Source organism: Aptenodytes patagonicus, chromosome 2 (genome assembly GCF_965638725.1).
Source record: "Aptenodytes patagonicus chromosome 2, bAptPat1.pri.cur, whole genome shotgun sequence".
Classification (NCBI taxonomy): domain Eukaryota; kingdom Metazoa; phylum Chordata; class Aves; order Sphenisciformes; family Spheniscidae; genus Aptenodytes; species Aptenodytes patagonicus.
The window spans coordinates 99,252,070-99,267,908 of record NC_134950.1 but is presented as its reverse complement, the minus strand read 5'-3'; the positions used below and the strand labels follow the sequence as shown (position 1 = coordinate 99,267,908).

Here is a 15,839-nt window from a genome sequence, read left to right as displayed (position 1 = left end):
ACTTTGTTCAATTACAAAGAAAAAAAAAAAGATGGTGAAGGAGTTGAAAATCGAGTGGAATGTTCCTAAGTACACAGCATTGTTTACTATCTGCATGTCTCCTGGCATCGTGTGAGAAACTATCAATAAGCTCTTCAAAAATGTTCCTTTCCTTTAAAGCAGTCTGCATGTTTAACAATAATAAAAAGGCAGTAAATATACTCTACAATAGCCTGATGGAAAAATGTGCTAAAGTATTTCTATAAATCAAATGTAGCAGTTTGGCATCAGCTCTGAGGCAGTAAATTTAGTAAATTAGGACCAGATGATTTTAAAATAGAATATTACATAACTTTCTAGTGTGATATATATATTTTTTAATTTAACACAAGTTTGTCTGTCTTCATAAAGTTATCTTGGCTGCTACCAGAATGTGGTTCGGTCTTTAAGAACCATACTTTTTGTTATTTATCAAGTACAGAATGTTTTAAGTATCAAAGTAAGGAGGGGAACAGATTTCTCAAAAGACAGAAAAGGCTATAATCTGTACTGATCCACATAAGGTGTGGGGTGCTTTGTATCCCTAATGCCCCTGACTATTTCTTTCTCATTATTTTGATTAATAATAGTCTATTTCTCTATCCATCTTCCTTTTCTTGCCCTTTTTCCCTTTTCCCACAAATTCAAAGAAATGTCTCCCTCCATTCCTCCCCACAGTGGTTACAGCTCCTACAAATGCAACTTGGTCCGACAGACTTTTTCACCCATGTGCTTAGGTCAGGAATCAGCATTTGGGACCTTGCATTTCTTATGCTTTCCCACTTTTGATCTCTGCACCAGAAGATCCATCTCTGAGAAATAAGGAAAATGAAATCATAAGACCAGTCTAAGGAGCCTATTCCACCAGCTTTAGTCCAAACCTTTTGACCCTATCTACACATATATACCTGAAACCTGCTCTCCCAGCACATCTTTGACTTTCATGTTTCTGAGCCAGCGTTTACACCAGATGGTCATGTCAGACCACTGCTTATGTTCTGGGGACAGGGGATTGCACACATACGGCCTTCATGGTCTTCTTTTTGGGCAAAGACTCATCCATACCATGATCTTTCACTGGAAGCAACAACTTCTGGAATAGCTACTGTGGACCCATGCCACGGCAGCTGTGCTCACTACAACGCAATACAGTGCCTTACTTTTGACAGCATGACTAAGGTCCGTTTACAGTGCCTACGTACTGTCTAGAGAGCCAGAGCCAACACACTCTATCTCAAAACTTTAAAGGAGAGCCTCTCCAGTACCCTGACACTCCCAGGGATTTTTAGCAATGGCTTCCAGATGTACATTCTCCAGGACTTTATGGCACAACAAATGAGCTAAGCCCCTCCTCAAAAGCCACGAGTACGTGTGGAAACAGATCCTTACAGCTCCCAGACAGGGCTGAACTCTGAGGAGGTGAGGAGTCAAATCCTTGTGTCAACCCTTATGACTCAAGCCCTCATCAGACTTCAGGAGCAAACACCATGAGTCAATTCGGATGTGAGGGAAAGGGCAGACAGAGAAGAGAACATAGGTGTTGAAGGAGGGACCAGCAAACGGTTGTGTGCAGCCTTCCTTTCATGTGATCCCAAGACTGGTGCTTCTATCAGCTGTGCAAGTGTAAGTATTCAGACTGAAGCAAGCCGAAGAATAACTGTGATGCATACTCATGAGAGCCGAGTTATCTGCAAGCGCTGCCTCCCTCAGCACAGACAGTCTACTATGAGGAGCCAATTAAGTCAAAGCCAAGGCTTGGGATGCTACGCAGCATGGGCCAAATCCTGGTCCCAGTGACGTCGAGGGAAGCTTTGCCAATGGGAACATAATCTGTCCTTTTCACCCCATCTTTGGCTACCCCATTGCTGGAAGCATTCAGAGTTTGCAAATGACAGCAATGGAAAAGAGAGGGAACAGATTTCCCACATTCCTTCTCTTCTAGTATTGTTTCCTTAGAGTCCTGCAACACGCAGTAATGCAATGATCTTTTCTTTAAACGACATCAGACTGAATTGCTTGTTAAAAATAACAGAAGAGAAGGAGGGGTTTGGAAATCAGTCATTTTCTTTTAAAGAATGATTTTGGGAGAGTAGACCATAAACAGATTTCGATGGCAGCAAAGATAACCATTTTTGGCAGTTTTGTGGAGATGCAAATGTACGCTGAGTATGAGATAAGAGCTTAAACACCAACACCCAAAGAAGAGAAAATAAGTCAGACAGTGTGAGACATTTCACGTGCCGTTCTCTGTTGTTATGGCTGTCAACTGACCTCCACAGATCTGGCTCAGGTGAAAGAGAGAGAAGATGATCACTTTCCTATCGTATATAGTGCAAAGTCCTGCACCTGGTTTGGGGCAACCCCTGGTATCAATACAGGCTGGGGGATGAAGGGATTGAGAGCAGCCCTGCCAAGAAGGACTTGAGGGTACTGGTAGATGAAAAGCTGGACATGAGCCAGCAATGTGCGCTCGCAGCCCAGAAGGCCAACCGTATCCTGGGCTGCATCAAAAGAAGCGTGGCCAGCAGGCCGAGGGAGGTGATTCTGCCCCTCTGCTCCGCTCTGGTGAGACCCCACCTGGAGTACTGCGTCCAACTCTGGAGCCCTCAGCATAAGAAGGACACGGACCTGTTGGAGCGGGTCCAGAGGAGGGCCATGAAAATGACCAGGGGGATGGAACACCTCTCCTATGAAGAAAGGCTGAGAGAGTTGGGGTTGTTCAGCCTAGAGAAGAGAAGGCTTTGGGGAGACCTTCTTGCAGCCTATCAGTACTTAAAGGGGGCTTATAAAAAAGGTGTCGGCAAACTTTTTAGCAGGGCCTGTTGTGACAGGACAAGGGGGAATGGCTTTAAACTAAAGGGGGTAGATTTAGACTAGATAGAAGGAAGAAGTTTTTTACGCTGAGGGTGGTGAAACACTGGCACAGGTTGCCCAGAGAGGTGGTGGATGCCCCATCCCTGGAAACATTCAAGGCCAGGTTGGATGGGGCTCTGAGCAACCTGATCTAGTTGAAGATGTCCCTGCCCACGGCAGGGGGGTTGGACTAGACGATCTTTAAAGGTCCCTTCCAACCCAAACTATTCTATGATTCTATGATATACTCCCTCCAAACACCTCCAAAAGCAGCAAATTTCCCTGAAATTTCTCAAGCCTCAGAACGCCTCCAGGCTGAGACTTCATGGGAAGCTTGGTGGTAAAGGCAAAACAGGAGTTTCCCCTTTGGACTGATTTTTTTTAAAATCCCTAATTTGCTTTTTATTAAATTTTCATTTTTGCTTCCCCTCCTCCCACTGGAAAGAACTGGTTGCTGGCTAGTGGACAACAACTGAGCTGCTGGCCCTACCAGAGAGAAATGTTTTTGGTGCTATGAAAGAGTTGCTGGTGAGAGATGGGGAGAGGGAAAACACGAGGATATAAAATATAACAACAGCAGATTACCTTTGCTAAAGAAGTGTGGGAGATACGCAACAAAAGGTTCTTAAAACCAGAGAGAGCAAAAACTACGGGCTTTGCAAGCAAAATGGACACAGTTGGCTAGTTCGGTCACAGGACGATTCCTTGGATGATGTGTAAAACTGACGGACAATTTACAGTCAGGAAAGCTTGTATTTTAGGGTCAGTTTTGAGTTTTTGCCAAGTTAAAGTAGCGTGCATTCTGCAAATCAGGGGGAAGGGGAGAGTATTTAGACAAGGGTTTCTTTGATACTGGCTCCCTGAGATGGGGCTAAGATGCAGAATGCTCTGCACAGAGGATTCATGGGATTTCAAGGATTTTGATGCAGTATTTTAAATCTATCTAATATATGTGTAAGGACTTCAACGCACCCCCCTCTTTATACGCCATTTTGTAGCTTCATGTTTCTGTACAACCTCCTGCCTCACAAATTCAGCGGAAAGTGCTGGCACGTGTGTTTGGAAGTGGGGCTCTCCACCCTGTCGACTGCAGGGCTGGGGAGGCAGGAGGAGGGGAAGGAGAGGCAGGCAGGAAGAGTAGGTAGGAGCAGGGAACCAGAGACTGGAAAGAGCAGAGCCATGCGCTACCACGTTCAAGACAGCTTCTGGGGATGGGAATTGCTGCATATTACTCTGTGTGTGCACGTGTGGAGGCGAGAGAGATCACACCTGCTGAGAAAAACTTACTGATGCTAGTCTACAAAACCTTATCTTTCTAGACGTCAAACAGGATGTCACAGGAAAGTGAACCTTTAATTGTCCACACTCACACTCCTGCTGTCATGAAGGAACTCCTGTGCGGGTGGGTTATGTGCTCTTTGAGTCAGGACTTCATTCCCATAAACCCAGTATGGCGGACACATGTATTCAAAAGAGCCTGGGGTGTTTCCAAACTGGGATAATAGTGCTGTGGCGGGCTGGTTGGCCTCCACCAAAAAAAAAACCCCAACCTAAAAACAAAAAGAAAAGAAAAACCCTACTCAATTCACTCCTATTTTAACAATTTTAATACCTGGTGGAGTAATGTAACATGATCCACGTGGATAAAATCTCAGCTCCAGAGTTTTGCCCAAACTGGGGAACGTTAAAGTAGAAAGTTCAGGTAAAGATCTGATCTTTTGGATGCCAGCACTGTGACTTCTTACGACTGCATGAAAAGCTTAACATGCCTAAGCTTTGTGCCTAAGTTTCTCGTTTGAGGCAATTCCGGTTCCAATTCTGGATTCCTTTCACCTTAAACAAGCTGTGATGTCTAAACATACATTTCCTCTTGAGCAACCTCCCTATATTACATTTATCATATTTCATCTGCACAATTGTGAACCAGAGAGAACAGAAGCCTTTTGCAGTCTCCATAGTTGTGCTATTTCTCAGCTTTTCTTAAGAAAAACAAAAAAAACCTCTTTTGGCATCAGTAGGTTGAATGGCATGCACGCCACACGTCTGGAAGCAAGCCTGTATTTTTTAACCCATGTATTAAAAATATTCAGTGCCGGAGGGGAAAACAAAGGAGTGTATTCTGCGAGCACGACTGTTAGACTGGTTTGTTTGTTTGGGAAATGAATAAGCCTTTGACAGTATCTCTGGAAGGAATAGGCCACTGCGTGCTCCGTCCTGACATTCTCTTCCCTCTCCAGTCTTCCCCACATACCTTACATTCTTCTTGCCCTCCGAACACCACCAGTTCACGGGCAGGCGAGCACTGGGGACCCAGTCCGCCACAGCCCTGCACCCATCTTGAAGCCACCGGCTTCTGCCATGTCTCCTGCCCAATGCACCAATGTTATCTGCACCAGTGCACGTATCACGGTTCGCAGAGCTCTTACTTGCCTCGGCTTTGCAAAGTGCGTGTGGCAGCTCAGCTACGATCGCTGCTGTCTTCCACAAATTCCTTCCAATGCTGCTGAGAACATGAAGTCCCCCTGACTCACGTGCTCTACACCAGCCGGATGGCTGGGGAGCTGCTGTGCTGCACGGACCTGGAAAAGCTATTCTCTTCCATCCTCATCTGCAGTTAGTGCTCAGCGTTGGACCAGAGATAAATTTACTTCATTTCAATTTTACATTCTCTCCTTTCCTTTCTCCAGCGTGAGATGGGTTCCTCATGCTGTTTTAATAGTGATTCCGTTGTTTCCCTTTCCCATGTTCATTTTCCCTTGAGAAGGTCACCGCCTGCTTCTCGTAACAAGTGGAAATTGTGGTGGTATTTATTTTCCTCCTTTTTTTTTTTTTAAACTGAACAGACTTTTCAGTTTTTATTCACTGGGTCAGGCTAGCGGCTTACTGATAGCCAGTGCCAGAATATCTAAACTCCAACTGCCTTCCATGATTTCTCAAGCTAACAAAGGCTGGATTCACTTTCAAAACCTTTTGGGTGGGAGGACACCAGTGTGTTTCTTTCTGGCTGGCATTTGAAGCAAAACAGAGAGGACAGAAGGAGCTGCATTTATTCCCTTTATCTGAAGGAGGGTCACTAAACAGGGCCTTGATGGTCGACTTTCAAAGTTAAATGAGCGATTCCTGAAGAAACACTGCATAAAATGTCCTTCTTGAGAACGTGAACAGCTTTTGTGCTTTATTGTGAAAGGAGGTGGAATGTCTGTAAGATTAGTTCATATATATTAAAGGAAATGCAGAATTCTAGAGCAAAGCAAGTGAACTAGCTCTGTGGTTAAAAGGCATCTTAGGTAGAATGGCAAAGGACAATCAAATTTAAAAAGATACTTCTATTAACAATTTTTATTCTCACAATTTGACCCTTGCACTTAAACCTGAGCACTACAGCGATCGCTACCCACCCTTCTGTCTGCCAGGGCAGACTTCTGTTACTGTTAAATGTAATAGACCGCTTGCTTGAAAAGATTTCCATCACTGGTCAAAGAAAAACAGAGCAGACTTTGTTCTGATTTGCTGAAATGCAAAATATTCCCTTCTTTGGGTGAGAATGAAATCTTTTTCTCATTATCTCCTAGAGAGGTTGGAGAGGGGGTCTTTCTATGCAGACAGATAAAGAAGCCTGCCCATGTCACTGGTGGATTTTTGTTAATGTTCTTTTCAGGAAACAGCAGCGTTTCATCTTTTTTTAACAGATTTGTCCAAGCAAGCAAATTCCATCACTCTGAGTATGTATAAAACCATTCTATACTGAAGAAATTCCATCCACTGCATACCCACTGAACCAGTCCGGGTAGCGTTATAGAGGCGGCAGGACCAAGGCTAATTACCACAACTCCTTTGCTCGTAAAGTGCAGTGGCACTATAACTAAATTAATTTTAATCCCAATCCCCTGGCCAAATATCACAGCAAGAAGTGATGCAGATGCCACACAACATTATTCAAAGGATAGTTAGGGCTTTGTGCAGGGAAAAAAAAAAAAGATGGCTCAGTGTTTCCCAAACACAGAGCTCACAGACCTTTCCTGAAAAGACTCTCTCAACTGTGAGGGAGACACTCTGCTGTGTCTCTCCTTTTCAAGTTGTGTCATGGGGAAATAGGAACAAGGGATTTTTGTTTGAGTAACCTTTCAGAGCAGGATATCTGTCTCATGTTCTTCTCCTATCAATTGTCACAGGGCGATAGCTGGCTGATTTGCTTCAACGGGTATTCCCTTCCCAGCCTGGCTGACAGCTCTGTTTCACGTTGTGTGCTGAGAGTTGTGGCGGGCAAGCCGCAGAGCCCGGCTGTCAAGCAGTCCCTTTGGCTACCCTACCATTTCATCTGCTGCTGTATCGCAAATATCCCAGAACCCCAACTGGCAATCAGGAGGGCACTGGGAAGACACAGACCAGTGGTGTGGTGAGAAATAAAGCAAGCAATAAGCTCACCAGGATGGTGTATGAGAGTAGGAGACAAGCAGTAGGTTGCCCAAATGAGCAGGAGTAATATTAATTGCCCTCGGCAAAAGCAAAGAAACAAACAAAAACCGTTGATCCAGGCACAAGATGAAGTCACAGAACCCATTTGCTACTCCGCTAGAATTGCAGCGGCATAAAATATGAGGCGGTGAATCAAGCCATTGCTGTGCTGTGAAGCAAAAAGACACATTACATGAATTACCCTCCTGAGAACTTCAATAGGGCCCTGTAGTTATAAATCCTGGCAATATAGCTCAAGTTGCCTCTACAACACAGACATCAGTAATGCCAGGTCTTGGCTTCCTCATCAGCATGTTCCATTGTATAATTGAGCTGATTATCCAAGGCAACCAATTCAAAACTTTCCTACACTACACCTGAAATACAATATTACATAGTAAAGGCACAGCAGTCGACAAGGTCATCAAGAAAAGCAAAGTGCTTGCACTAACCACAAATGTGTGCTTGCCGCAATCCTGACTTCTTATAGTAATGCGTCAAGGTTAGAGGATCATATTTACAAATCTCTCTTTCAAGGTATATCTAATTCCTGATATTTGTGATAGATCAGGGAGCTCCGCCACGCTGCTAGCTCTGCTAGAAGTGTTGCACTAAGCGGGAGTATTTCACCCTTGGGGAAATTAAAAACCCCCTCAAAGTGCAAAGAAAACCTAAGTCGGTAAACGGAGTAGGTGAGAGAGAGGGAGGGAGGGTGGGTGCGTGAATAAAATGAGCAGTGGGACTTCACTGAGGAGGTGGTGTGTGACGGCAATCTCTTTTTCTCCCTGTAAAATACCAATTCTTGTATCTGCTTCTTCATAATTGTAAAGTATATCTATCAACACCGATAGACTTTGTGGTTTTGTGCCCAAAGTGTCATTCCAGTGGCATCTACTTAAAAGTTTTTAATATGAGTTATGGAGAGCGATAAAGGCGAAACAATATATACAAGGGAACAACCCAACTAGAATTTTACATTAACACATCTGTTACCTCATATTAAGATCAGTCCGGGACATTTTACGTACATTAAAAGCAATGCAAGCTAAAACAAAAGCAGAAGGCACAGCTTTTCAAATGTCCTTAGGTTTCATAACGTGATTGTAAAGTATTCTGAAAAAGGAAAAACACCAATTACATGAAAAGTATCACTAGTGGTGGGATGACTGGAAACCAGATGCACTCTGCATTTAAACATAGGTGAAGTCAGAAATACGATTCTACTTTTCTTATTTTTGTCTCTGATACTTATCCAATTCTTATTAATGTGATTTTACAATCTTTAATGCATTTATCTTCATGACAATGGTGCCACATAAAGAGATTATACAGAGGTTATTCAGGGAACAAGATTTGGATGCTAGTCCAATACCATGCTAACAGCTTAGCCATTGCATCCTCTGTACTTAGGAGAAATTTTCTCCTCCCAGGAGAAATTTTTAGCCTTGGAGTATGAAGGGCAAAAACATGCAAAAAGAAAATAAAAGGTCAAACTCTACAGTTAAGAAACACTCCAAAGAGATTTGCACTCTCCCAATAGTAAGCTGGTTATGCATAATCACTGGAAGAATTCTTAAATAAAGTGTCTAAGGACACACCATACAAATGAGCTGTATTGTCTTGAAACTACGCAAATTTATTTTGATGCTACCCTTAAGACAATGCTGCCTCAAACTCAGCACATATAAAATATTATCTATTTCAAGTATCTTCTTGGAAAACCAGAAGAATCAATATCAACAACAAAAACGGAAAGAAAACCCCAGAGAAAAACCCCCATGAGGGGTTATGGCCAGTGAAGCTATAGCACTGTGTAGGGAGCCCGTTCACAGCGGCATGCTCTGCACTGCAGAAAGCAGAAGCTCACTTTTCTCACTAATAGCCAAGACATCTTTTGTACTGACGGGGACTCATACCGACGAAGTATTAGGGCATGTGCAGTCAAGAAGACGCTACAGAAAAAAAAATATTTTTACATTCATTTAGTAAAGTTGTATAGTACAACCACATATTTTATGCTGGAACTAGAGAACAGAGGAGATTGCAGATAAAAGTATGACATTCTTTAGAAGCCATGAAGCCATTTTAGCAATAGGATCCCTCTCTAAAGGATTAGTCACATGAGAATTTAAGGATAGCACTGTACTATGGAATGAAGTTATGTTTGTAATCTGGTAGTGCAAGATTATTCTTTGCTGTTTTTCCTTAGACCACTAGAAATAGTCTTGAGTCCATCTGTGACCTAGAAATGTTGGGTAAGATCCAACTCGGGCAAAAAGGAGAGATTTATTTCCTGTTCATCTAAACAAGCTGGAGTATGTCCCATATACAAAGATTCCTATTATGTGCACCATATTAATCATGCCTGATTAAGGAGTCTGACTTAAAAAGCATGGAGAATCACCACACATTTATTTTCCCTGCTCTTTCCTGTCCCCGAGATACCAGAGTTAATTATCACTCTCTTCCAAATAATCCTTATTTGCCATGGTCACTCTTTATAACAGACATCACTAGATCATTAAAGCCATCTTGGCCTCTGGTGTCTAATCACTGTTTAAATAGCAGGCTTTCCCAGGTGAAGTGAACACTTGGTGTTTTGAGAGGTAGTAGCTAGAAGACCATCTTTTGGGGACAACCGAGAACAAAAAGTGATCGGAAAGACAGACTGGAGCAGCACAAAGTACTCAACCCCTCCAGAAGCTGCACAAGAAAAAGGCCATGACGGAAAGGATGGACGGAAGGGGTTTCACAGCGGCAGGCAGGTTTGGCAGCACACAGGGCCCTCTGCGCAGTCCGGCTGGCAGAGCAACCTCTGGCCCGGCAGACCCCAGACCAGGCCAGGCTGCGAGGGGCGTGTTTGGTGCCTCACCACTTTGTCACTTGAAAGCCACTCTTCCCAGAGCTGCCTTCACTAATAGCCCGGACGCTTTGAACCTTGACAGGCCCAGAAATCCCCCAGCACAGGAGGCAGCAGCCGGGGCGGGGGCGGCAGACAGAAGGCCTTTTGTTCCGAGTGTCCGTTTCATACAGAGAACTCGAGGTGAGCGGCTTTTGAAACGGCACGGGCCGAGTCGCCGGGTCACGGGAAGCAGGCCTGTCAGCCCTCGCTCTGTGCGGGGCCATCTCTCCCTCCACATGGAAGGGGGGACCCGCTCACCCCGACGAGGCCGAGGCCGCACCCGCTCCCCTCAGCGCCGCGGCGTTAACGGCCTCCGCGCGCGGCGCCACCGGCAGCACCGAGCGGGGGCGGAGGGGGGAAGGCAGCGGGCGGGGCCGGGGAGGGTCCACCGTGTCCCCGAGCGTGGCCAATGAGGGGGCGCTATGCAAATGAGCGGGGTAGCCTGGCGGCGGGGCGCGGAGAGGCGGCGGCGGTGCGGCGGGAGGCGGTGTAGCGGCCCCGCGGGCCCCCTCAGCGCTCCGCAGCCATGAAGTACAAGGTGAGACGGCGGCGGGGGGCGCGGGCGCCGTCCTGGGGCTGGGGCGGGCGTTCAAAGTCTCACGGGCTGGTCAGCGGCTTCCCTGGCGGCCCTCGCTGAGGGGCCGCAGCCCTGACAGGGGGCGGGCGGCGGCCGGTTCGGGGTTCCCCTCGGCACCCCTTAGGGCAAGCGGGTACCGCTGTTGGCCCGGCGGGGCGGCCAAGCCTCCCCTCGCCTGCTCCGGCGCCGGGTCTCCAGGCACCGAGCCCCCAAGGGAGGTGCCCGGGGGGGGGGGGGAGGGAACGAGGGGGCGGCGATAGGGGGGCAAGCCGGAGGAGAGCCCCCGGGTGCTCTGGGGGTGCTCGCCGTGGGGGGAGAAGGGGCTTTTCCCCCCGACCCCCGGCGCTGCGGGTGCCCGGCCGCTGGCTCGGCGCCTCTCCCGCTTACGCCGGCGCTGGCTAACGGTGTGAGCCCCGTATCCCGGGAAAGGCGGGTTTGTACGCGATGCCCAGCATCGGTTTGGGACAGGTATCGCTGCTTCTCCCCGAGATGTAATTCACCCGTTTTCCAGCCCTTTGTGAATGTCTTGTTCTCGCAGTGCAGTTTTTCAGGGTGGTCTGTTTGATGGGTCACAAGCAAGGAAAAAAAAAAAAAACCCAAACCAAAACACAACTGTATATTTAAAAAAATGGGTAGCCTATCCCCCTTTCCCACATTAAATAAAATAAGTGATTTTAGCTTAACCTTTTACCAGAGGGTTTTTTTCAGAAGACACAAATGTGGAGGCTTTCATCCTAATATTACTCTACTTAAAAACGTCTGGGCAAGGTACTGAATTGCCCATAGGGCATTAGATTACTGTACAGACATACCGTAATGTTGTGTGATTGGAAAAAAAAAAGGGGGGGAGGGAAACTTTCCTTCCTCTGCCAAAAATAACTTCAACATCAATAAAAAGGTGATTTCCAAATGTCACACATTATATACTTGGAGACTAACTTGCTTTGGAAGTGAAGTCCATCTTCTTACTGAATTTAGGTGGTGTAGTGTAAGAGAGCCCTGAAACTATAACATTGTATAAGGCTTAAACGTGGGCAGAATGAGATAGGCAAGTGATACCTAGGTAAACATACACAGATTTTTGTGCTTTTCTTTATATCTCTGAGCTCAGCTTAAGCTTTTAGGATCTCTGATAACCAACCTTTGGGAAAGTTCAGAGTTAAGTTTTCAAATCTGCTGCCAGTTTCTCCATCTCATGGTGGTTAAGAATAACCAGGAAAAAGAAATTATGTAAGAGAGAGACAGACAAAGATACTCCCCGAGTTTGAAAATTTTGATCTGGATCTGATGGCTTTTTTTTTTTTTTTAAATTCTGTCTCAAACAACTGACTGATTTGAAGTCTGAGATCAAATTAGTCTCCTGTCCCTTTCTACTCCCTCTCAAATCAGTTCAGGTAGACTTTATACCTGCTTAGAACAGCTGCGGTTCTTGCCACAAAACATCAGGCTCTTGGGGGTAAAAGAGCAGTGTCACTGTCCAGAGCTCATAAACTGCTTTCCAACTGCCCATGGTTAAGCGACACTTGTATCCCAGTGGCAAAATAATGGTCCTGCATAGTTATACAGTTTCCTGACTTCTCATGTCACCATCTAGCCTTTCTCTACTGCAAGAAGATCATGCTTCATATGTAGCCCAGTGGCACTGCAAGAATAGGGACCGATAAGGTGGCTCAAAAGGGGGAAGGCTTTCCTGCTCTGTAATGTTTCCTTTGCCCTGTCTGGTTGGAATGAGCATTTTGGTTTGGGTTTGTGATTACGTAATTCTAGACAGAGAAAGCTAGACAAAGACAGACCAAGCCATTTAAAAAAAAAAAAAAAAAAAAAGAGATGAGGGTTTTGGCCTCAAAAACCTTCTTGTCAGACTAGGGTGTTTACTTTTCCTGGGAAATGTGAAGTAGTTACTTACACTGTTTAACTAGGACAAACATCCTTAGAGCTATTTCTTATCCCTATATAAAGAAAATACCTGCTCATTCAGTCTCTGTTATTTTCTTTCTTTTTGTATTTTCTTTCTTTCATTTTCTATAGGAAAACAAAAGTCCTGTAGTTTTTATTGTATACAGAAAATAAAGGAACAGAGCATGCTCATGGCCTGCCTGGGGACATACCGTTGCTTAAGAGGTGGCTTAGCTTCCAGGTGCAGAGTTGGGTCTATTTAACTGCTCCTGGTCTTATATTGGGGCCTGTCATTCTTTACTTTCATTGTGATAGTCCTCATTTAAAGCCTCATTTAAAGAAATGATTGAGATGCTTGTTATAGTTTAATTAGCGTACTAACAGTTGGACAGAACAGGAACTGACTCGTGTGTGAGACCCTGAGTACGTCTTTCCATCACTCCTGGCTTCACTTTCAGTGTGACTAAACCCAAGATCACTTCTGGTCTAGAAATCCTTTCTGCTGCTCAGTCTGCCCTTTTTTTGCTCAAAGGTTTTGAAAACTTGTTCCCTCTTTTCTTTCACCTAAGTTTCTTTTATTGTCCATCCCACTCTTCAAACATTCTTCCAACATAATACTGAAGTCCGAGTCCTCTGAAAGCCAGTGGGAAAATCCCTGTGGATTTCAGCAAGTTCAGAATTTACCTTACGCACGTCTCTACGCTTCTGTCTATCTTTTGTGCACTGTGTGCAATTCAGTGAAGATGTGACTGTTTAAAGCAAAGACAAATTTGACCCCAAGTTAGATCCTGTTCTACCATTCATGTACTAATTAAATATTGGAGAACACAAAAGTTACTCTAACTGAGCCATAGGTAATGTTAAGCATAACAAATACTTGTATGTTGGTTGTGAGCATTTCTTAGTCCTACTTGTCTAAAAGCTACTTTAAGAAACTAATTCCTGTAGGGTGCAGTTGTATTGTCACCATACGAAGAACTGGGGTATTGCCAACAGCATCCTTTTGCACTAAACCTCCATGTACCACAAAACTGCATCCCATCAAGTTCTCACAGGGTGCTGCTATTCCAGTATTCTGTAATCCAGAAGGTAGGATCAACCCTTTCTGAAACCAAACCCAGACTGTGATTCCAAGGATGAAGCAGTTACAGCTAAAATGTACACTGTAGGAACAGAAATACCAGTGGGTTACCATGATCAGAGAAGAACATGGAGAGGATATATCTGGCCAGCAATTCCAATGCCCTTATTTCGGGCAATAGAAGTGTGACAAGCAAAAGGGAGAAGACATTATCATAACAAGGCTTTTGTAGCTTGTTGGCTGTTCACAAGCAAGACAAAAAAGAGGGGGAAGGAGAAAAGGGGGCTTATCTGTTTACTAAAAGATCCAAACAGTTAGTGAAAGAGGAGAGGGAAAAAAAAAAACCTACATTCCTTACCTCATTTAAGCCAAAAGGAATGACGTAGATGTAAAGTATGAGGTCTTGATTATGTATTTTTAGACAATTTGTTGGGCAAGGAAGAAACCTAAGTAAATAGGGTTTGAAATGCCTGCCATTTGTGCTAAGGCACAGTCCTGTAATATATAGACTTGATTACAATGCCTGCATGCCAAGACAAACAAAATAGTGTCACTAGGAAGAAATACTATATTCCCAACCAGAAATGCTTGTGAAAAGCTGCTTGTAACCCTGGCAATGAAAGACTAAGTGTCGGGCCATGTCAAGGGAAAAGGACTGCCTGTACTTTACTAACCAAATCCTCTCTGTTTTGTTTATTCCTCACACTCCTCTTTGTTTTCTTTTTTTTTTTTTTTTTGTGTATCAGTGATCACAGGGTGACAATCAAACTTAGAAGTAAATAGGAACTGTAAAACCTTATAAAAGGTAATACTAGATGAACAAACCAACAAGGGAAGAACTGTCCAAGTTTGTGCTGTCTCTGTTACTGTTATGAATTTGCAATGGAAGTTTCGTGATTTTTCTCTCTCCTCTGTGTGTGTAAGGAAGGGAGGTGGCAGAAGTCTGGCAGGGTCAGGCCTAAATCAGCAGCAGCACTAGTGAGATGTAGCAGTAGGACTGGCTCATACCCAAAGCTTGGAGGGCCACTGTCATTTTCAGATTCCCACTCTTCCCCACTGTGGCCTCTGTGTGCCCCCCTTCCCCTCCTGCCTGTCCCCCTGCCCCCCCGTAGACTTATGTACTGCTTATAAGCCTCCAATTTTGGGTCAAGTATGTATTTGTATACTTAGTAGAGGTAAGTGCCTCAATACCTCAGGGTATTTGAGAAACTCCCACGATAGAATTTGTTTGCCCTCCAAAGACTTGGTAGGATAGCAAGGTGCCGTTAATTCTGTTTTACAGATGGAGGTGCTGAGGCTTAGGGAAGTTACAGGACTTGTTTCAGAGGAAGAGCCATCACAAAGCGTTACAGCTAACACCGTGCAGTTTTTTTGCATGATTTCTAAAATTCTATGGGTTTATGCTAACAGCTGCTCATGAGTAATGTAGCTGTAAGTCTATTTCATCAAGAAACTGGTAGTGTAATCTGTCTCTCTCCAGTAGTTCCTAGTATATGATGGGGAAGTAGAACTGCCACATGAACAGTCTTCCTTATATTTTTGGTAGTTCCAATTCAGTTTGACCCTAGATAGTACAAGAGGCATTGGATACTAATCTGGGGGTTTTGCTTGTGCTTTTAAGGTCCTGCTAGAGGTTGCAGTCACATTAAACTGTTAGTTTGCCTTGAGGTACCTTGACCCAACATTAGTTATTCCAAACAGTGCCATACTATCAAAAGACCTGATCAGAAGCGATCCTACCGGATCCGAGAGCAGGAGAACTGCCTAATAGCAAGACATTCATTTGTCCTTTGCAGAAGATGTTTCCATAAAGTACATTTCAGGAGAGTTCTGTACCCTTCTAAGCCGATAACCACCATTTTGCAGAATACAGGCTAGTCTTTGGAGAAGTCTCATGAAGCGTTATTGTGAACTCGTTAAGCGTTGGACCACAATTCATGAGACCACGTACAAACTCACCTTTGGAATCTTATGATCTCAAGCACAGCAACAAGCAGGTTTAGAAAAGATTATACTTGCACTGATATCTTATCACTGAACATTGAACTCCTACGTGT

At 44.6% G+C, this 15,839-nt stretch overlaps 1 protein-coding gene across 3 annotated transcripts in view; it reads left to right on the top strand.

The window, feature by feature from the left end:
• Window positions 1-15,839, top strand: part of NEDD9 (neural precursor cell expressed, developmentally down-regulated 9) — a 79,226-nt gene that overhangs the window by 27,060 nt on the left and 36,327 nt on the right. Inside the window, exon 1 of one of the 3 annotated variants that reach the window (XM_076330533.1) lies at window positions 10,705-10,766. The exons of 1 other annotated variant lie outside the window; for it this stretch is intronic. In XM_076330533.1, the coding sequence (XP_076186648.1) occupies window positions 10,755-10,766 (12 nt within the window). In that variant the 5' untranslated portion in view covers window positions 10,705-10,754. Of the gene's footprint in view, window positions 1-10,704; window positions 10,767-15,839 lie in introns of those variants that run through there. One more of the 3 variants, XM_076330535.1, reaches the window with a different exon arrangement.